Source organism: Stegostoma tigrinum, chromosome 22 (genome assembly GCF_030684315.1).
Source record: "Stegostoma tigrinum isolate sSteTig4 chromosome 22, sSteTig4.hap1, whole genome shotgun sequence".
Classification (NCBI taxonomy): Eukaryota; Metazoa; Chordata; class Chondrichthyes; order Orectolobiformes; family Stegostomatidae; genus Stegostoma; species Stegostoma tigrinum.
The window spans coordinates 22,371,690-22,395,169 of record NC_081375.1 but is presented as its reverse complement, the minus strand read 5'-3'; the positions used below and the strand labels follow the sequence as shown (position 1 = coordinate 22,395,169).

At 39.5% G+C, this 23,480-nt stretch overlaps 1 protein-coding gene across 2 annotated transcripts in view; it reads right to left on the bottom strand.

Annotated features, from left to right (window-relative positions):
• ccdc40 (coiled-coil domain containing 40) overlaps positions 1–23,480 on the bottom strand; it is a 70,575-nt gene that overhangs the window by 35,379 nt on the left and 11,716 nt on the right. For both annotated transcript variants that reach the window (XM_048554780.1, XM_048554782.1), the window contains 5 exons: positions 22,377–22,527; positions 18,602–18,702; positions 15,115–15,198; positions 13,655–13,874; positions 1,499–1,656 (listed from right to left, as the gene is read on the bottom strand). In XM_048554780.1, coding sequence (XP_048410737.1) covers positions 1,499–1,656; positions 13,655–13,874; positions 15,115–15,198; positions 18,602–18,702; positions 22,377–22,527 — 714 coding nt within the window. The remainder of the gene's footprint in view (positions 1–1,498; positions 1,657–13,654; positions 13,875–15,114; positions 15,199–18,601; positions 18,703–22,376; positions 22,528–23,480) is intronic.

The window sequence follows — 23,480 nt, the reverse complement described above, 5'->3', positions numbered from 1 at the left end:
CCATCCTTAGACTTATTTGTGTCCTAGCAACCACTGCACTCTAGGGTACTGAATTTCACAATCACCACCCTTTAAGGGAAGTAATTCCTCTTCTGTTTTTTAAAACTACCACCCCTTAAACTAAAATGACTTAACTGCTTGTTCTAAGTTGCCTTGAGGCATCTTATCTTCAACATCTTTACCTCAATTAGATCTCCTCTCATTCTTCTGAACTCCAGAAAGTTAGGCCTAAACTGCTCAATATCTCTTCACAAGTTTAAACTCACATTTCAGGAATTAATCTGGTGAACTGCCTCCAATGCAACAACATCCCTCCTCGAGTGAAAGGACTCAAACTGTCCATGATATTCCAAATGTGTATTGCAGAGGAGGAGCATTTTTCTGAGGGTCACAAGTCTGTGGAATTCTCTTCTACAGACAGCAGTAAAGGCAAGACCATTGAATATTTGAAGCAGAGGTAGGCAAGGCCTTGACAAGAGAATCAAAGGATATAAGGTGGTGTGTCCAAGAAATTAGATCAGCCATTATCTTATTTAATCATGGAAAAGGGTGGGAGACAATTGATCAGTATAGAAAGCAGAAAATGACTGTAGTTCGCTAAACATTTCTCAAAGGGAAAATGCAGTTCCCAGTCGACATCATCAAATTGGAAACTGCCAGAGTAACAAAAACAATTCATGTCAACTGGAATGTATAGTTGAAGGCGGGTAAAGTGCTTTCCAAGTAGTATAGCATGAAGTTTTATCCCAGAGCAGGGGACTCAATTACTAGGGGTCATGAGTTCAAAAAGTGAGAGGAGGAAAGTTCTTTACGCAGAGGGTGGTGGGTGCCTGGAACGTGTTGCAGACACAGACACATTAGTGTCTTTTAAAATATATCTAGACAGGTACATGGATGGGTGGAGAGCAAATGGACACAGACCCTTGGAAAATAGATGACAGGTTAGACAGAGGATCTCGATCCACGCAGGCTTGGAGGGCTGAAGGAACAAATTTTCTTTGTTCTTTGTAGTAGGCAATGACTTGGTAAGCAGGAAAAGCATTCCCTGACAGCAGAACACTAAATATGAACCTAGCTATGGCTAGAACTCTTCATTGAAATGGATCAAAGTCTTCACAATTTTCTAGTTTCATTAAGGTAGCTCTTCCCACTGTGTGCACATGCTTTCCCCAATCTGCCAGGTTACAACCAGAACATGCTTGGGCTGATGGAAGAGAAGGAATCCACATGCATACTCACTCAACTGTCTCAAGTACTTTATTTTTCTTTCTGCCTATTACAGGGCTTTCTTCCCGTCCACCTACATCCTAAAGACTGCAAAACCATCCCACAGATAGTAGGAAAGGGGCAGAATCATGTCAGTAACCTGAACAAAACTTATTTTCCAGAATTCTTCTATCATGTTAGTCTCCAAGCGTAACTCCACTGGGAAAATTCTACTTATCGTTTCAATGAATCTGTGTCATGTATCTATTAAAACAAATGTGATCTACTGTACCTGCTTTTGTTTCAGCTTTGCTGCCTGTAATTTTTCAGACTCTAACTTTTCTGTTGCACGCTTCATTATCATAATGTCAGAACATACATCACTTTTCAAGTTTTCCATGTAGAAATGCCGCAGTGCAATGTTTTCAACTTCTGTTTGTAGTTGTGACACTAGGATGAGATTACATATTAACATGATGTAGCATTGTTCAATACCAAATCTATGTCAAAATGGAAAACATGCACAGTTCTTTCCATGGTTTCTACCTTTTTGTATATGGAGATCATTTCAATTGCAAAATAAACTTGAGTTGAATAGGTTTTGGATATCAATTAAGTTTGGAAGATAAAATATTTCAAAATTGTAGTGAAGTACTTCAAACTTAAATTTTGGAAAAATAAACAATTGGCTTACTAATTATAAAGTCAAAATTAATTTTAAAATGAGAAACTGTACTTTGTATTTTGGCATTTTCTCACTCAAGATTCTATTCATTTCTGCATAACTGAAAGAAAATACAACCTATAAAACATTTGGCTGAATCTTAATTTTCTGAAGAGGGGTCCCGACCCAAAACGTTAGCTTTCCTGCTCCGTTCCTACAGCTCCACTGTATTGTCTCTGACTCCAGCATCGGCAGTTCTTACTATCTCTGGCTGAACCTTAACTTTTTTTTTGGCTAAGTGCACATTGATGTGAGTTTGTTGGACGGATTCTCACTATGAGGTCAAGCAAGTTTTTCTCACTGAATCTTCCCGTACCCACTGCATTACTTGCATTGCCACTACTATGGCATGTATCATATCCAATTTCCATACCATTTAACCATGCGCCTTTCCCAGGACTCTCCACTTACCAGATATTTGGGAATTGACTGGCATTCAAGCAGACCCCAGGTGGCCTTTAAAATGACGTTGTGCAGCCAGATAAGCACGGTCAAAGTGCAGCTGCATGGCACGGTTTCTGACTTTTGCCCCAGACATGGCTGAGAAGGGTGAATAGATGCCTCACGTTGCAAGCAGGGAACAAGCTTTAAACTGTAAGCTTTGCATGGTCGGAAAGAAGAGATCAAGTCCAGAGAGAGACAACTCGAGTGAGTATATATATTGGGGATTTTACAGCAGCATAGGAATTTGGTGCAGAGGGGAATATGTGCTTTGTGTTTGCTATTTTGAGTTGCAGTTGAAGGTCTTTGGGGCGGCACGGTGGCTCAGTGGTTAGCACTGCAGCCTCACAGCGCCAGGGACTCGGGTTCGATTCCTTGGGTAACTGTCTGTGTGGAGTTTGCACATTCTCCCTGTGTCTGGGTGGGTTTCCTCTCACAGTCCAAAGATGTGCAGGCTAGGTGGATCAGCCATGCTATATTGCCCATAGTGTTCAGGGGTGTGTGGGTTATAGGGGGATGGGTCTGGGTGGGATGCTCCAAAGGGTGGTGTGGACTTGTTGGGTTGAAGGGCCTGTTTCCACACTTTGGGGAATCTAATCTAATCTTAACAAGATAAAGTGAAGCCCAGGATTGGGGCCTAGCACAAAGCAAAGTGAGACATGAGAGGAAAACCATAAGATAATCAGTTGGTAAGAGTTGTTAGTTTGACTATCTTTTATAGTTTATCTTTAATTAAAGCTAAATGAGAAATATTTACAAACTAAACCATTAGGAAATATAAAATAAACTAAGGACTAAATAAATAAAAGAGATGCACAGCCAAGCAATGTGTTCTACCTGCATAATGTGGGAGTGGGTGGAATCCATTGTCATTCATAGTGACCACATCTGTAGCAAGTGTTAGTTGTTTGAGGAACTCCAGTTTAGAGTTGTCGTGCTGCAAGCATTGCAACATATCAGGGAGGTGGTTAATTATTTGGATATTGTGTTTCAGGAGGCAGTCACACCACTTAGATTTATTATCTCGAATTAGGTCACTGGTCAGGGACAAGAGGGGATGACTATGAGCAAAGCATATAGGGTGATCGAGCATATTGATGGAGCCTCAGCCCTTGAGCCTGTCTAACAGTTTTGAGATCCTTGCTCCCTTAGTAGAGGAAATCAAGAGATGTAAGGAGGATGAGCAAACTGACCAAAGCACCATGATACAGGCAGCCTTTTGAGAAGGGGGAGAAAACAGAAATGTAGTTATAATCAGGAACAGCCTAGTCAGGGGATCAGACAGGGTTCTCTGGGGCCTGAATTGAAAGACCTGAAGGCTGTGTTGCCTGCCTAGCGCCCAGCTTCAGGATATCTATCTCAACTGGGCTATACAGGAACTTGGAATGAGAGGGGAAAACCTCAATTGTCAAGGACCACGTAAGTACCGATGATACAAACTGAAACAGACAAGAACTTCTGCTGAGGGAATGAGAGTGGGTAGGGACTAAGTTATAAAACAGAACCAAAAAGATGATAATCTCTGAATTACCACCTGGACCACAAGCTAATTGATACAGAGGTCAATAAAATTAAAGAGGTAAATACATGGCTCAAAGATTGGTGTGGGAGAAATGGGTTCGAACTCGTGGGACATCGATAGCAGTACTGGGGAAGGAAGGAGCTGTTCTGATAGGATGGACTCCAACCTGTATTACACTTGGACCAGAGTCCTGTTGAGTTGCATTACTTGGGGCTGTCAATAGAGATTTAAATTAAATACTGGGGGCATGGGTTCAGTTGCACAAAAATTATAAAATCAAAGTTAAGGAGAAGGCAGTATTATGGGTTAGTGATGGGGATATTTGTTACTAGAAAACAAAATAAAGGGACAGATATGTGAATATCATATTGTATGAAGGGATCATGAGAATGTAGGGAAACTTGATAATAGAACAAACAGAAAGGCTTTGTATCTTAACGCACAACGTGTTTGGAATAAGATAGACAAACATAAGAGTGTAAACCAAGGTAAATGAATATGATCTCAGAGCCATTACAGAAACAAGGTTAAAAAGGAAATTAAATAAAAACTGAAAGAACTGCAGATGCTGTAAATCAAAAACAAAAATAGAAATTGTTGGAAAAGCTCAGTAAGTCTGGCAGCATCTGTGGAGACAAATCAGAGTTAACATTTTGGGTTGAGTGACCCTTCCCTAGAACAGTTCTGAGGAAGGTTCACTCACCTAAAACATTAATTCTGATTTCTCTTCAGAGATGCTGCCAGACCTGCTGAGCTTTTCCAACAATTTCTGTTTTTGTTTTACAAGGAGATTAAAACTAGGAAATTAACATTCAGGAATATTTGACCTTTAGGAGAGACAGGAGGGATGGAAAAGGTTGTGGGGTAGCACTTTTAATTAGAAATAAAATGTGGACAGTTGCAAGAGATGATCTGGGCTCAGATGGTATACAGTCCACTTAGGTGGAGGTTACAAACAGCAAGGGAAAGAAGTCATTGGTAGGAAGTGTACAGGCCTCCAAAAAGTAGGCACTCAATGAAAAGGGCTATAAGTCAACACGAACATGCTAAAAAAAGGTGATAATTCTGGGTTACTTTAATCTTCATGTTGATTGGGTTAATCAAGTTGGAAAGTGTAGCTCTGACAACAAATTCATAGAGTGCATTAGGGACAGTTTTCGAGAGCAATATGTCATATAGCCAATCAGGAAGCAGGTCATCTTGGATCTAGTAATAGGCAATGAGGCAGGTTTATTAAATTACCTCTGAGCAAAAGATCCCCCCAGGAAGTAGTGAGAAATTTGGGTCAGAAACAACTGTACTTAATGAAAGGGAATTACAATGAAACAAGGTTAGAGTAAGCTAAAGTGAACTGGGCAAATAGATTGGTAGGAATGACAAGTGAACAAGCAATGGAAGACATTTAAGGAGGTAATTCATGAATCTCAGCAAAAGTACATCCCAGTAGATAGAAAAAATTCTAACAGAGGGATAAATCACCCAGCTAACCAAGAAAGTTAGACACTATTACGTTGAAAGAAAAAGCATATAAGAAAACCAAAGTCAGTGACTGTTTAGAAGACTGGGATAAATTCAGAATCCAGCAAAGGAGAGTGAAAAAGATAATAAAAACAGAAGAAAACAATGGAGGACAAATTAGTGAAGAATATGAAAACTAACAATAAAACTTTCTTTAAATAGAAAAAGGAAGCGAGAGAACAAAGTGAACATACATCACTCAGAAAATGAATCTGGCGAGACTATTTTGGTTAAAAATGAAATTAGAAAAAAAATTTCTGAAAACTCGTCAGATTTTGGGGGATTTTAATTTTTCAAAGAGTGACTGGGGCTACCGTGGTGTTAAAGGTTTGGATGGCATACGATTTGTTAAATGTGTTCAAGAAAATTTTCTTTATCAATATGTGGATGCTCCTACTACAGAAGCAGCAAAAATGACCTTCTTTTGGACAATAAGGCAAGGCAAATGACTGAAGAAAAATTAGGGCAACACTTTGGATTGAGTAATCATAATTCGATTAGTTTCAAAATGGTTATGGAAAAGGTTAAGCCTTCCATAAATGTTAAAGTTTTCAAATAGAGTGAGACAAATTTTTAATGATGTGGGACAAGAACTCTCAAAAGTTGACTGGAGTAGACTGTTTCCAGGTAAAAGGACATCTGACAAGTGGGAAGCTTTCAAGAGTGTGATGATGCAAGTTCAGTGGAATTATGTTCCTGTTCGACTGAAGGGTAAGGCTGGTAAGGTTAAGGAACAATGGATGAATAAAGATATTAAGGTTCTAGTCATGAATAAAAGAGAATCTTATTTTACGTATAGAAAACTGGGCTCAAATAAATCTCTTATTCAATATGAAGAGTGTAGGGACATTCTTAAGAAAGAAATCAGGAAAGCAAAGAGGGGATATGAAATGGCATTGGCAGATAAGATTTAAAAACAATCCAAACAGATTGTACAAGTACTTTAAGAGTAAGATGGTAACTCAAGAGACGGTCAGGCACCTTAAAGATCAAGGAGGTTGCTTTGTCATGGTCATAGAAGCATGGAAACAAACTCTTTGGCCTAAATCGCACAGGCTGCCCAGTTTTCACACTAATCACATTTGCCTGTGTTTGGTCTATATCCCTCCATAACTATCCCATCCATGCACCTGTAAATGCTTTTTAAATGACAAAATTGTACTCACCTCCACCTATGGCAGCACCATCTGGACACTCATCGGCCTCTGTGGAACACACTGCCCCTCTGAGCTCTTTTCTATCTCTTTCACCCCCTCACCTTAAACCTAAGCTGTCTATTTTTAAACTCCCTACCATTGGGAAATGCTGTTGGCTATCTACCTTATTTATGCCTCTTATATTTTATATACCTCAAAGATCACCCCTCAGTCTCGTACCCTCCAGGGAAAAAGTCCCAGCCTATTCAACTTCTCCTTATAAGTCAAACTCTCCAGTCCAGGTAGCATCCGAGTAAATCTTCTCTGCACTTTCTAGTTTAATATTATCCTTTCTGTAGTAGGTTGACCAGAACTGCACGTAGAACTCCAAATGTGGCCTCACCAACATCTTGTACAGCTTCAACAAGACATCCCAACTCCTATGGGCAGCACGGTGGCTCAGTGGTTAGCACTGCAGTCTCACAGCACCAGGGACCCGGGTTCAATTCCCGCCTCAGGCGACTGGAGTTTGTACGTTCTTCCTGTGTCTGTGTGGGTTTTCTCCGGGTGCTCCGGTTTCATCCCACAGTCCAAAGATGTGCAGGTTAGGTGGACTGGCCATGCTAAATTGCCTGTAGTGTTCAGGGGTGTGTGGGTTATAGGGGTATGAGTCTGGGTGGGATGCTTCAAGGGGCGGTGTGGACTTGTTGGGCCGAAGGACCTGTTTCCACGCTGTGGGGAATCTAATCTAATCTATTCTTGATGCTCTGACCAATGAAAGTTAGCATGCCGAAAGCCTTCTTCACTGCCCTGTCTACGTGTAACTCCACTTGCAGGGAGCTATGAACCTGTGCCACTAGTTCTCTTTATTCTACTCTCTGCAAGGCCTACCATTGTCTGTGTAAGTCCTGCCTTGGTTTGCTGTACCAAAATGCAATGCCGTGCGTTTATCCAAATTAAACTCCATCTGCTATTCCTCAGCCCACTGGCCCAAGTGATCAAGTTCTCACTGCATTTCCAGTTATCTTCTTCACTGTCCACGATTCCACCAATCTTAGTGTCATCCACAACTTACTGACCATGCCTCCTAAATTCTCATCCAAATCATTTATATAAATGATGAATAATAGTGGACCCAGCACTGATCCCTGTGACACACCACTGGTCACAGGCTTCCAGTCTGAAAAACAACCCTCTACCATCACCTTCTGTCTTCTAACGTCAAGCTAATTTTGGATCCAATTGGCTAACTTTCCCTGAATCCTGTGAAATTTAACCTAACTCAATAATCAACCATTGGGTACCTTGTCAAAGGCCTTGATAAAGTCCACATAGACAATATCTACAGCATTGCTCTCATCTACTTTCTTGGTCACCCCTTGAAAAAACTCAATCAAATTCGTAAGACACTATTTCCCACACACAAAGCCAGACTGACTATCCCAAATGAGTCCTTGCCTCTCCAAATCCTGTCTCTTTTAACAACTTACCCACCACAGACATTAAGCTCGTTGGTTTGTCGTTCTCAGGCATTTCCCTGCAGCCTTTCTTAAATAATGGCACAATATTAGCCACCCTCCAATCTCTGGGCACTTCAATCACAGCTGTTCATGATACAAATATCTCCAATGTGGGCGGGCTCCACAATTTCCTTTCTCGCCTCCCACACAATCATGAGATACACTTCTTCAGGTCTCGGGGATGTATCTACCTTAGTACATTTTACGAATTCCAGCACAACCTCCTTCTTTGTGTTGAGCCCCAGAAGATGGGAATGATACCAAATTAATATTTCATTTCAGCTTTGACTGTGGAGAAAGAAATGGAGTCTAGCGAACTCAGGAAAATTAATATTGATGTTTTAAAAATAGTTCACATTACAGAAGAGGAAGTTCTCAAGGTCTTAAGCAAACATAAAGGTGGATAAATCTCCGGGACCTGATCTAATGGATCCCATAATGTTGTGGAAAGTAAGGGAGGAAACCGCAAGACCCCTTGCAGAAACATTTGCATCATGTTTAACTACGGGTGAGGTGTCTGAGGACTGGAGGGTGGCTAACATCGTACCATTGTTTAAGAAGGGTTGTAAGGAGAAATGAGGGTCTATAGACTTGAGTCTGACTTTGGTTGTGGGTAAATTGTTGGAGGTGATTTTAAAAGATTGGAACTGTAGAATTTAGGGAGAAAAATGTTGATTAAGGATAATCACCTTTGTGCAAAGCAAATCATGTCTCATGAAACTGATTGAGTTTTTTGAGGAAGTTACCAAAAAGATTGAGGCAAAGCGGTAGATTTTGTTTACTTGGGCTTTCGTGAAACCTTTGACAAGATATCGCATGGTGGGCTAACTAGGAAAGTTAGGTCACATGGGATTCAGGGTTACCTGCTGATTGGATACCTAACTGCCGTAAAGGCAGGACAAACAGTGGTGGAGGATGGTTGCTTTTTGAACTGGAGACCTGTGACCAGCAGTGTCTCTCAGGGCTTGATTCTGGGTCCTATTTTGTTTCTCTCTTATGTACATGATTTGGACGAGAATATAGAAAGAATGTTTAGTAACTTTGCAATGACACCAAAATTGATGGCACAGCAGACAGTGAAGAATGTTTTCTAAGATTACAAAGGGATCTTGATCAAATGGTCAATGGGATGAAAAATGGCAGGTGGAGTTCAATCTGGATAAATGCGAGGTATTGCATTTTGGTACAACAAACAGGAGCAGGACTTATGCAATTAATGATAGGGCCTTGATAGTGTTGTAGAACAGAGGGACCTAGGAGTTCAGGTACAAAATTCTTTGAAGTTTTCATCACAGATAAATAGCGTAGTTAAAGAGGTGTTGAACATGCCGTTATGGCTCATACCTTTGAGTATAGGAACTGGGAAGTCATGTTGAGCTTGTACAGTGATGTGGAGGTGCCAATATTGGACAGGGGTTGACAAGGTCAGAAGTCACACGACAGAAGGTTACGGTCCAACAGGTTTATTTGAAAATGTAAGCTTTCAAGAGTAAGACTCCAAAGGCTTGTGTCTTCACAATAACCAAGGAAGTTGGAGTATAACCTGGTGTTGTGTGAGTTCTGCGGTTGTACAGGATATTGATCAGCCCTCTTCAAGAATACTGTCAAATTTGGTTACCTAGTTGTAGGAAGGATATTATTAAGCTAGAGAGGGTTCAGAAGAGATTTACCAGGATGTTGCCGGGTATGAAATGTTTGAGTTATAAAGAAAGGCTGAATAGGCTGTGACTTTATTCACTTGAGCACAAAAGGATGAGAAGTAACCTTATAGAGGTTTAATAACACCATGAGGACTTTAGAGAGGGTTAATGGTAGGTGTCCTTTCCCTAGGATGAGAGATTTCAAGACTAGGGGCACATTTTTAAGGTGAGTAGAGAGAGATTTTAAAAAGACAGAAGGGCAAAGTTTTTACACAGAGGTGGTTCACGTGTGGAATGAACTTCCTGAGGAATTGATAGATGTGGGAAAGGTTACAACACTTAAAAGACGCTTGGATAAGTACGAGAATAGGAAAGAGTTGGAGGGATATGGGCCAGGAGCAGGCAGATAAGACTAGTTTAGTTTGGGATTACGTTTGGCATGGACTGGTTGGACCAAACGGTCTGTGTTTCTGTGCTGTATGACTATATCTGTAAGTCTTTGATATTTTAAATATCCCATTAATACTAAAGAGAATAGGGGAGGAATTAAGTACCATTTCCATCACTAAAGAAATATTAGACAAACTAATGGACTAAAGACAGATAAGTCCTCTCGCGCTGATAGTTTGTATCTTAGGATGCTAAAAAAGGTAGCTACAGAAATAGTGAATACATTAGTTGTAATTTTCCAAAATTTCTTTGATTCTGGAGGAGTACCAGAGGTTTTGAAAACTGCTACTATGACACCTTTATTCAAAAAGAGAAGGAGGCAAAAAGCAGGTAACCATAGGCCAAATAGTCTAACATCTATTGTTGGAAAAACATTGAGATCAATTATTAAGAAAGTAATAGCAGAACATTTGGAAAATCATAATCTAATCTTTCTGATTGATTAATTATGGTTTTTTGAGGAAGTCTCAACCATATTGGATAAAGGAGAACCAGTACATGTGTTCTTTTTAGACTTCCAATGAGGTACCTCCCAAAAGGTTAAGTCATAAAGATAACAGCCCACAGTATTAGAAGTAGTAAATTGGCATTTTAGCCTTCTGGAATTGGCTACCTTGGCCAAAGGAATGTAGGAAGTAGGTCAGTGACCTTCCCCAGTCCCCCAGTATAAATGCCACTACCTTCGCTCTTACCTCACACCGACTTTATCTCGGCTACTGTCTCCACCACCCACTAAGGCTCATGGTTTACCACTCTCACTATTTCCTGCGCATCTTCCTCATTCACTCTCTCACTTGGCTCGGTCCACGACACTAATAACCCTGTGTGGCCTCTGCACTGCCTACTCACTTGCACGGGACACCTGTCCAGCTGCACCCACAGTAATAGCTATGTCACCAGAAACAAAACAGCCTACAATAGGGCAGAAATTCTCAATATAAATGATGTGCTTCTTGCTATTTGGCTCTTCACCACATAAGGAGGATCCTATTTCTGACCCCTGAATTAGACTGAGGCTGCCATTGACTAACAACGCTGGGATCATTTGAGTGAAGGCTATTTCCTGAAGCTGAGAACTGCTGACACATACAGCAAACTCCTTGGCTTAGTGTGTACTAAATGGCATGGCAAGACAGTCGTATTATGAAGGGGAAAAGTGTAAAAGGCAAGGCAATGGAAGGTATTAGGCCGAAGAGATTATATGCAAAATAAGTGAGCATTATGAATGAGAGCGGAAAGCCTGGAGATGCAGCCTGGTTTAGCCAACAAGCTGGATGTGTGTGCCTAGGCAGGTGTCTTTATAGTTACATTAAAATTATAGTTGCCAGTACAGTCCAAGGTTCAGCATTGAAATGCAGAAATGCCAAGTATGTAGATCAGGGATGTGCCACGAAGAATCTTAGAGGATGTCAGATGCTAATGAGCGTGGATGTGGCGTGCAAGTGGCTGGTGCCCAAGAGCTATCGTGAGATGTTGAGGTGTCCAACATGGAGGCCACTTGAAGTAATCTGTGAGCTTAAACCTCTAAGCACCCACTGTACGTTTCCATGTCAGGTTTCCAGACATTGAGTGAACTAGAATATTAATATGGTGAGCTGTGGCAGCCAACAAGGAACATAACAAGTATTGATCACCATCAATTGACCAAGTGAGAATCTCACCATGCCACTTATGACAAGTGTAAAAAAATGGAGCAAGATGATCTTGATGTCGAGATGCGCCTCACAGGACTTCTCACCTTGTTTGACATTGCTATAAGATTCTTCTAGCAATAAGATTCCACCCATTGTCATTTAATGTTGCCACTGTTATTAACGGCAAGTTATATTTGAAGAATTCAATTGATATTTACTCCGTGTTCACTTTTTTGCATCCGGAGAAGCATTAACCAGTTTGAGAAATAATTCAGTTGATGATACACTGTTGCAAATTAACAGGCAAGAAGAAACAACTAAGAACCCATTTGGAGTGCTGAGAAACTCTGGGAGACTCTTCGCATTACCATCACTGAACTCCATGTCCATTTAACCGAGCACCAAAAAAGCCTTTGATTTACACAATACTATATGAACTATTGAGAGACTCTGGCTATAATATTTAACTTCTTTTTAATCTTCCTGTCTGCTGAATTTATTTGGTGAACTCATCACAAACACCACCAGTGCTTAATTATCTAAAGTTTAATTTTAATTATTAAATGTCAACAGTGGAATCAAGGCAAAGACGCCATTGTCCTAGAGGATCCTGGACTGCTATCTCATTACAGAGAGACAGTTGGTGGTGGTTTATCATGAGGGACATCATAGATTAGACAAAGGGAAGTGTTGAGATGGAGAATCTTTCATGGTAACCTCAGCCAATGTGGGAATCGAACCCACGCCTTTGGCATAATTCTGCATAACAAGCCAGTTGTCCAGCCAACTGAGTCATGGAACAACATGAACTTTAATATAGAAGGATGCTAATTGGCCCTTTTTGTTTGTGCTGGCTAGCTCTTTGAAAGAACAGTTGGACTTCACTCCACATCCTTGCGACTTATTGTAACGTTGTAATTTGTTTGCTTTCCACAATCTTCCTTTTCTTTCAAAATACTGGCTTCATAACATAAGGTTAGAAAAACCTAACATTGTTGTCTTGGCCTTTGATCCTTTAACTTCTTCTATCCTTAACTAAACACTACTCAAAGTAACATCATTTGCAGACTGTGGGTTGTCTTGCATATATTTGCTGAGACTATCCAGCTTACTTCCACACTACCTCTCTTGAAATTGTCATTATTTTTGTGTCAGATCACTTATCCAAAATTCAGATTTTGACAAGCTAATGTTTGTCCTTTGTGGCAGGGACTAAGTGAGCTTCAACCCTGTATCCTCTCCATCACAAAGACCATCTTAATAATACCCATATCCATTCCTGTTTAAACCCACCTGTTGCTGAAATTATCATCTTTGTCTTTGGTACCTTTCAGCATGACCCTCTGATTAGTTTTCCATGCTCAAGTCTGTAAACTTCAGCTCATCTGAAAATTTTCAACTCATTTTTTTATAATGTAGCAAGCCCTGCTCATATATCCTTCCTTGTTCTTGCTGACTACATTGGCTTTTGATTTTCAGTTTGAAAATTATTACCGTCTCATTTAAATGCTTTCATTGTCTCACTTTCTTACCCTTTCTAGCCTTACAGCCACGTCTGACCTCTCAGTTCCTCTGACTTTGCATTTATGTATCTCTTTTACATTCATCCCACTGGGTTCGTGTGTAGAAATTGTATCCAAAATATATTTTTGATTGAAGTTGCCTTATTTAATTGTGTGCAGGAAAGAACCTGCTAGAACATGTCAAACTTTGCAAAAGTGTCTAAAAGTCTAGCAAACAATCACTCACTTAAGCATCCAGAAGGGATGTTAACTTATACATTGCTGACTTCGGAATTGTGTGAATAAAACTTGTTTCAATATTAATAATGAAGCAAACAATTAACCGAACTCTAAAGCTCACCTTTTAAGCGCTCACTATTTGTTGTCGTTTGTGACATTTGGTAAACATTCCTCACACGTGCCAAATCTTCCTCTGCCTTTCTTCTTTTTTCTGAAGCTGATGAGCAACGATCATGTAATTTTTCAAGTTCCATTTGGATTTGGGCAAGAGACTGTTGAGTTCCATAAAGTAGCACTCCTGTGTTTTCACGCTCAGTTGTTTCAGTTTTCACTCTCCGTGTCTTGGAATTTAAAAAAAAGTCATTAATTACTTCTATCAATTTATTTTTAATCTGTAAATAAAAGTATTTGGATCACAAAATTCTAATTTATTAGTTTATGGAATAATGCACCCCACTCATCAACAGCTTATAGTATTTTCAATGATGAACATGCATGATTTATTAAAAGATACAGAATTCTGTTGAAATTAGGCAGATGGAGTTTAATTTAGATGATGTGAGGCACTGCACTTTGGAAAGGCAAATCAAGGCAGGACTTATACACTTAATAGTAACGTCCTGGGGAGTGTTGCAGAATGAAGACACCTTGGAGTACAGGTTCATAGTTCCTTGAAAGTGGAGTCGCAGGTAAATAGGATAGTGAAGAACGTGTTTGGTATGCTTGCCTTTATTGGTCAGTGCAAAGTATAGGAGTCGGGACTCATGTTGTGGCTGTTCATGACAGCTAGACAACTTTTGGAGTACTGCCTGCAATTCCAGACTCTCTCCTATAGGAAGGATGTTGTGAAACTTGCAAGGGTTCAGAAAAGATTTACAAGGATATTGCCAGGGTTGGAGGACTTGAGTTACAGGGAGAGGCTGAGTGGTGACCTTATTGAGGTTTATAAAATTACGTGGAGCACGGATAGGGTAAATAGGCAAGGCCTCTTCCCTAGATGGGGTATAGGTTTAAGGTGAAAGGGGAGAGCTATAAAATGAGCCTAAGGGGAAACTTTTTCATGCAAAGAGTGGTATGTGTATGAAAAGTGCTGCCAGAGGAAGAGGTGGAGACTGATACAATCACAACATATAAAAAGCATCTGGATGAGTATCTGAATAGGAAATGTTTAGGGGGATATGGGCCAAATGCTGGCAAATCAGATTAGATTTATTTAGGATATCTGGTCAGCAGGAATAAGTTAGACCAAAGAGTCTGTTTCCATACTGTATATCTCTATGACTCTAATTACATTATTTTCCCCATACTGCAGTGTTCAAAAAGAGATGAATTTTTTTTTATCAATTATCAATAACTTGCTTCTGATGCTGCTTGTTAATGGAAAGAGTGAAGTGTTTGGATTACAAGTATCAGGCAAGTCAAAAGACTTATAGTCAAGGTCTGTATCTAACAAACAAAGAAACGATTTTCTACAGAATAGGTTTCCGTTAATTGCATACATAAAAGTTGCTGGATGCCACATTATTATTTTATATTATTAGATTAACTGGAATGCAATAAAAGCTCTGTTATTGCACTTACCAATTCCCTGACTTCCAAGACTAACTTGTCCAATTGCTTTGAAAGGTGGTGCTTCAAAGCTTCCTGGAAGCGCTTCATTAAAGGCTATATTAATAAAAAAGGCATTTTTTTTGTTCTTTTGTTACTTTGGCAAACCTGCATTTTCTTAGCCAACTGGCAAAAAAAAGCACAGAATGAAGCATTTTTCAAGTTACTACATCAAGTGCTTTGCTTAATGATCAGAGAAAGGACATTTCCTCCACAGAAACAAACTGTAATTGGACTGAACTGACATGTTCACAATTGATTGCATATGATGGATATTATTTACCCATAAGAATTATTCCTGACTAAATGGCTAATGCTGTATGACTGCTAGTTACAGATAGACAGAATTTTATACAATTACTCTTTCCCCTCGTGTGACATCACAAAAGTATATTTTTGAAATGAGAAGTGCATCCCATAGCCTCCATTCAATAATTCATTCCTGGAGAGGTTATACAACATTTCAGTTGACTTCAGAAAATGTCCTAATATGCCAAAGAGAGGGCAACCAAGTCAACTAATCAGGGGAAAGATATTCTCCTTATCACATAATTTCAGTGGATGCACTTTTCTAGATTCCAAATTCATCAGGTATATGCAATGATAAATTTTGCAATAATTTTCATTCATGAATTAATTATATGGAAAGACTTCACTAAAAATTAGTATCAAATCTGCAATAAGAATGTCTCAATCAATAACCTTCATTAGTATGCACCCCTGGTGCAAAGTGTGCTGGCATGTATATATACATAATGACAGTTACTACTGGCAGAAAACCAGTGAAAATCTTCAATCACAAAAATTACAATGATAGAGGATGACAAAGTTTTAATCTTATTTTAGAATTTAGATAGCTGTTACAAACCACACAACTCCTTTCTTAATACAATACATCAGAATTATTCCCAAGTACTTACTGTCTTGTATTTTGCTGAATAGCACAGCCCTACTAACAATAACTGTGCCACTGTGTTTATAAAAATCATTAAGACCATAAGATACAGGAGCAGAATTAAGCCGTTCAGCCCTTCACATCTGCTATGTTATTCGATTATGGCAGGTGTGTTTCTCAATCCCATCCTCCTGCCTTCTCCCCATAACCCTTGACCCTAGGCATTCAACAAAGTGCCACACAAAAGGCTGCTGCATAAAATAAAGGTGCACGGTGTTACTGGAAATGTATTAGCATGGATAGATAATAGGTTAACTAATAGAAAGCAAAGATTGGGGATAAATGGCTAGTCGTGCTTCAGGGATCAGTTTTGGGACTGCAATTGCTTACAATTAAGAGAGACTATTTGGAGTTGGGGACCAACAGTAATGTGTCAGAGTTCACATATAATACTCAGATGGGAAGTAGAGCGAAGTGTGAAGCACACACAAAGTCTGCAGAGGGATATAGATAGGTTACGTGAATGAGCAAGGGTCTGGCATATATGATACAATGTTGGTAAATGTACAGTCATCCATTTTGATAGGAATAACAGCAAAATGGACTATTATTTAAATTGCAACATGCTTCTGTGTAGAGGGACCTGGGGTATCCTTGTGCTTGAATCACAAAAAGTTGGTTGTGCTGGTGAGAACACAGCTGGAGTTTTGGTCTCCTTACTTGAGAAAGTATGTACTGGCACTGCAAGGAGTGCAGAAGCGGTTCACTAAGTTGATTCGGGAATTGAGAGAGCTGGCTTGTGAGGAGAGATTGAGTAGACTGGGACTATATTCATTGGAATTTAAATGAATGAGACAGTATCTTTTAGAAATGTATAAAATTATGAAGGAAAAAGATAAGAGAGAAGCTGGAAGGTTGTTTCCACTGGCAGGTGAAACTAGAACTAGGAAGCACAGCCTCCAAATTAAGGGGGAGCAGATTTAAGACTGAATTGAGAAGAAACTTCTTCACCCAAAGGGTTGTGAATCTGTGGAATTCCCTCCCTGGTGAAGCAGTTGAAGCTACCTCGTTCAATGCTTTTAGTGAAAGATAAATAGATTTTTTTAAAAACTGTAAAGGAATTAAGGGTTAGTGTGAACAAGCAGTGAGTGACGCTAAGTCCCAAAAAGACCAGCCATGATCTTATTGAACGGCTTAGCAGGCTCAAGGGGCCAGATGGCCTACTCCTGTTCCTATTTCATATGTTCTTATCCTGTTACTAATTAAGAACCTATATATCTCTATCTTAAAAATACTCAGCAACCTGGCCTCCATAACCTTTTGCAATAATGAGTTCTAAAGAGTCACCACCCTCTGGCTGAAGAAATTCCTCTTCATCTCAGTTCTAATGGGTTGTCCCTACACCCTGAGGCTATGCCTTGGGTCCTGGTCTCTCCTACTAGTGGAAACATTTTCTCCACATCTCAGTGTTTTAGTCCCATCAGTATCCTGTAAGTTTCAATCAGATTAGCCCCATCCCTCTAAACTCGATTGAGTACAGAACCAGAATCCACAACTGCTCTTCATATGACAAGCCCTTTGTCCACGGAATCATTCCTGTCAACCTCCTGTGGACCTCCTCCTACACCAGCATATCTTTCCTTAATATGATGCCCAAAACTGGTCACACGATTCCAAATGCACTCTGACCAGAACCCTCAGTAGTACATCTCTGCTCTTGCTTTCTAGCCCTCTTGAGTTTGCCTTCCTAACTGAATAACCTTGATATTAACCTTAAGAGAATCCTGAACTAGGTCTCCCAAGTCCCCTTTTGTTTCAAATTTCAAAGCCTTTCCCCATTTTAAAATAATCGTCCACGCCTCTATTCATCTTACCAAAATGTATAATCTCACACAGAATACTGTGTGGCAATCTGCCATCTCTTTGCCCACTTGCTTGGAATGTCCAAGGTCTTCTGCAGCCTCCCCACTTTCTCAACACTACCTGTCCCTACAATTATCTTTGTGTCATGTGCAAACTTGGCAATGATGCCCTCAGTTTCTTCTACTAGTTACCAGCTGCCATCTCGAAAAAGATCCCCTTCTCCTTATTCTTTGCTTTCTGTCAGTCAGCCAATCCTCTATCCACGCCAGTACTTTACCCCTAACACCACTGGCTCTTATTTAGAAGCCTCCTGTGTAGCATCTTGTCAAACGCCTTGTAGAAATCCAAACAGATCACATTCACTGGCTCTTCTTCATCAAACTTGCTTGTTACCTCCTCGAAGAACTCTAACAGATTTGTCAGACAGGATTTACCATTTATGAAGCTGTGCTGGCTCCACCTTCTCTCACCATATACTTACGAGCACGTCACAATCTCATCCTCAATAATGGACTCTAAAATCTTACCAATGAACAAGATCAGACCACACTCACCTCTGCCCCGATAACGGTCAGGACTGCTTCAACTCTAGTAATTTTCCCATTAAACTTTAGCTCATTTAAAGTTCAAAATACGTATGGATTTTTAAAATAATGACTTTTTTTTATATGGTTAGAGATCAAATGCTAAAACATTTCTTACATGATCTGGGTCAAGCACAACCAATTCTGTTGGTTCTTCATCTGTATCTGATCCTTCTTCTGACGCACACTCAGGGCTTTTAGGGCATTGCATTTGCAGGCCTACAAAAAAAGGAAATATAATTTTGTTTTTCCTGAAAGATAGAAGGCACTGGAATATAGAAAATAATGCCAACATATCAACATGAGGTTAAGTAAAAATCCAGTTCACTCATAATATTGTTGCTGGACCTGGTTTGGTAGTGTGCTGTGTTACAAATCCAAAAAGTATTATAGCCAGTATTATGTTACTCTATTCTCCATCTCAAGATATTGACAGAGATAACAAGGTGTAGAGTTGAATGAACACAGCAGGCCAAGTAGCATCATAGGAGCAGGAAAGCTTGACGTTTCAGGCCGAAGAAGGGTCTAGGGCAGAAACATCAAGCTTTCCTGCTCCTATGATGCTGCTTGGCCTGCTGTGTTCATCCAGCTCTACACCTTGTTATCTCAGATTCTCCAGCATCTGCAATTCCCACTATCTCAAGATATTGACAGTTGCATGAGTATCTGCACTATCTGGTATTGATCCAAAAGGAATGAAATCTGCCACGTTTACAGGGTCTGGCATACTTCTGACTCCAGATCCACAACGATATGATTGACTCTTAAACCTCAACTGAAATGACCTAGCAGTGTTTATATCCCACAAAAGATATTTTCAAAATCTAATAGTTTCCTAACCCTACATTATCAAAAATCTTTGCAATAGAGATAAAATATCGTGCTGGCAATCGTTTTCAATACAAAATTTCCTGGAATAGAATTCGATTAGATTGACAAGACTGGTTCCAGGAATGAGGGACTTCAGTTATGTGAATAATTTGAAAAACATGGAGTTGTTGTCCTTAGAGAAAAGAAGTTCAAGAGGATAGTATTCAAAATCAGGAGGGTTACTTGTAACATACGTTACCAATTTAGTTGGAAGAATTAGATATCACATTTCCAAATCTACAGATGACGCTAAGCTGGGTGGAGAATGACTAGTGAGAAGGATGCAGAGATGCTTCAGTGTGATTCAGACAAGTTGAGTGATTGAGCAAATGCACAGCAGATAGAATATAATATGGATAAATATAAGGTTATCCACTTTGGGAGCAAAAACAGGAAGGCATATTATTATCTGAATGGTGATAGATTGGGAAGGGGGGCAATGGGACCTGTCCTTACGTTGAATGTAAGAGTACAGGTGCAGCAGTGAAGAAGGCAAATTGTAATTTGGCCTTCGTTGCGAGAGAATTTGAGTACAGGAGCAGGGATGTACAGACTTTTGGTGCGATCACACGTGAGTATTGTGTGCAGTTGTAGCCTTATTATCCGAAGAAGCAATTTCTAGCTATGAAGGAAGTGGAATCAAGGTTTACCACACTGATTCCTGGGATAGCAGAACTGATATGTGAACACTCATGTGGATTGGTTAGGGCTATATTCACGGGAGTTTAAAAGAATGAAGAGGGATCTATAGAAACCTACAAAACTTTGAACAGGATATGGAATAGGCTATTTAGATCTGAGATGAAGAGAAATTTCTTCACCCAGACAGTGGTGAACATGTGGGATTCTCTGCCACAGAAAGTGGTTGAGGCCAAAATAGTGGATGTTTTCATGAAGGAGTTGTGTATTGTTCTTAGGGATAAAATGATCAAAGGGTATGGACATCCAATTCTAGAGCCCCCTGTACGTCAAACAGCATCAGGGTAAGATAAAGCAGATAAGAATAGCTTATTAGACAACGCGAATTCACTACTGCTAAGTCAAGAAGAGGATATAAAGTACAAGAATGGAATTGAAAAGAAAACAAGGAAAGTAAATTGAAAGCACACTAGCAAGTAAAATCTATGGGAATCCAAAAGTGCTTTTTTTTCCAATAAATTCAGAGTAAGACAATAACCAAGGAAAATGTAGGGCCCTTAAGAGAAGAAAAAGGTAATCTATGTGCAGAAGCAGAAGATGGAATTATTGTTCTGAAGGAATACTTTGTCTCTCTTCACAAAACAGGTAGATCATGCAAGTATGTCGGTATGTAGGAGTGTGAAATATTAAATGTGATAAACATAGTGAGATAACAAGTATTACAAGGATTATCATCCTTGAAAGTGGGACAACACCAGGGCCAGATGAAACGTACTACTTTGCTGTTACAAGAGGCCATGGAGAAAATTTCAGTTGCTTTAACCATCAATTTCCAATCCTTACTAAATGCTAGTGTGGTCCCAGTCATTTGGAAGACAACTAATGCTGTATCATTGTTTAAAAATAGCATGACAAACCCAAGTATTATGGGCAAGTCAAGTCTTGGGAGGTAGCTGATTCTTGGAATCAACTCTCAGAGAAAGAATAAACCATCACTTGAAAAGGCACAGACTAAACAAGAACAGTTAGCAAGGACTTGTTAAGTGAGGATTGTGCCTCGTTTTAGATAATAAGGAGGATGGACGAGGGTAATGTAGTTGATGTGCTTTTGAATTTTGGCAAGGCTTTTGATAAAGTTTTGTATGGCAGACTGGTTTTTTCAAATTGCCTATAGGATTGAGGGGAATGTAGCAAACTAGATATGAAATTAGCTCAGTGTCAAGAAATAAAGGGTAAAGGTTGATTGATTTTTTTAAAAATTAGAATGTGGTTTCTAGTAAGTAGTAAATTACTTTAGTAGATTAGACTACTTTCCATAGCACTGAGTAGTAGATTCCTGCTTTTGGAGATAGGGGTTAATGATTTGGACATAAACAACATGGCACATAATCAAGACGTTTGCAGAGAAAACAATAATTGGCCACATGGTTGATAATGAAAGGAAGCTATAGAATGCAGGAAGATGAACTGATCATCTGGACAGAAACAAAATGACAAATGTGAATTCAACTTGGAGAAAAATGAGGTGATGCATTTTGGGGGTATTATACAAAACCAAATAAACTACAATAAAAAGGAAAATACTGAGAGGCGCAGTGAGAAGTAGAGACCTTCAAGTGCATGCCCACAGATCCCTGAAGATAACTGGACAAGTGTCTAAATAGGTTAAGAACAGAACGCCTCCCTTGATTAGCCAAGATATAGATGTAAGAGCAGTAAGGTTTTGCTGGAGCTACATAAAATACTTGTTAGACCACAACTTGAGTATTGCTTGCACTTCTAATTAGCTCATTACAGAAAGGACATAATTGCACTTGACAGGATAATTATAAGGACTTTGACAGGACTGGAAAATTACAGCTGTGAGGAAAGACGAAATAGACATTGTTGTTTCCTTGGAACAACGATATGGAGGTGCTGATGTTGGACGGGGTTGGAGAAAGTCAGAAGTCACACGACATCAGGTCATAGTGCAATTGTTGGATTATAACCTGTGTCGTGTGGCTTCTGACTTTGTCCTTGGAGCAAAGCAGTCTGCAGAAATATCTAATTAAGGTTAACAAGGTTGTGAAGAGCCTGGCTGGAGTGGATGGGAAGGATCTACTTCTCTTAGCAGAGAGATCAGTGACTGGGTGTTAGAGATTTAAAGTGGTTGATTGAAGGGTTACAAGAGAAATGAGGAAAAGCATTTTTTCATTCAGAGCATAGCTGCGGTCTGAAAGCAGGTGCAGAAAAGAGCAGTGTGGAAACACTCATCTTGTTTAAAAAGTCTCTAGATATGTACCTTAAGTTCCATAGCCTCTTAAGATAAGGGTCAAGTGATGGAAAATAGAATTAGGCTACAACAGTTCTATGACACTTTATTTTAATTTTTAGGGATTTACCAAAATTCAGTTGCTCTGGTCTAGAAGGTTCTTGGGCACTGCTTGTTGTGGATGGATGGCTCTTTTCAGATTTCAGGTCCTGAACGTCAACAATTTCAGCCGGAGTTTCTGGTAAGGATTCTATTCGTCCCGATTCAACATCATCCATTACCTGTGAATATTACATGATTAAATATAACATCAGCCTTATCATAATTATTAAATCATTGGTAACAAAGAAGAATGCTATAGCACATTACACTTTTTGACTTCTATAATTCTATTCATAGGTCAAATATTATTTTAGTGATTATCATAGTGCCATTTTAGGTTCTGTCCACTATTTTAACAATAATGTCTATCACTGGGGAAGTCATTTGAAAATTGATTACTGATTTTTTTCAGCAAACACTTCCTTAACATTTAACATTACAAGATTATTGTAAAATCATTCATGGAGGAAAGTTATAATAATCAGTATTTAATACTTCCTCTGGAAGATATTCAACGAATTCTTAAGTATGAATGCAAATCAACAATCTATTTTAGCATCTACAGACATTTTTGACATTTTTCTGTATTCTAAAGAGTTTGCTGACACTGAGATTTATAATCAAAGATTCCTGATCAATAGGTTTTCAAGGTTCCATGGGCTTTCAATAAGATTTTTAAAATTACTCAGGGAATTAGAAGGAGGCTCCCTTGTCCACTTCGTGAGTAATTTATTCTCGTGAACTTCATAGAATAAATGTTCTCCTGCTGCATGACTTTCCCTTATTCTGAGTTCTCTATGATCCTGGGACTCATGGGAAGAGATGTACTTTCTGCAGCAGCCACAACCTACTCCATAATGCTGTAGACTGCAAGAGCTGCTGAGATCTTCCAACAGTTCTTGATGGTCATGGGAACTTGATTTCAGTTGAAGGCCCACAGTAGACTTGTCAAAGCATGATTAGCACATGGTTTGGCAGGCCTTATCAGAAAAGGCAAAGTGGGTTCTGTCCCTGGCTCTTAAGCCAGCAGATGCAATTCTTGTTACCACAACAAGATTCCATCCACAGGCATTATGCAGCTGTCACGAGCAGGCACTGCAGCTTTTTCCTTGGATTATTAAATGTTACAGGT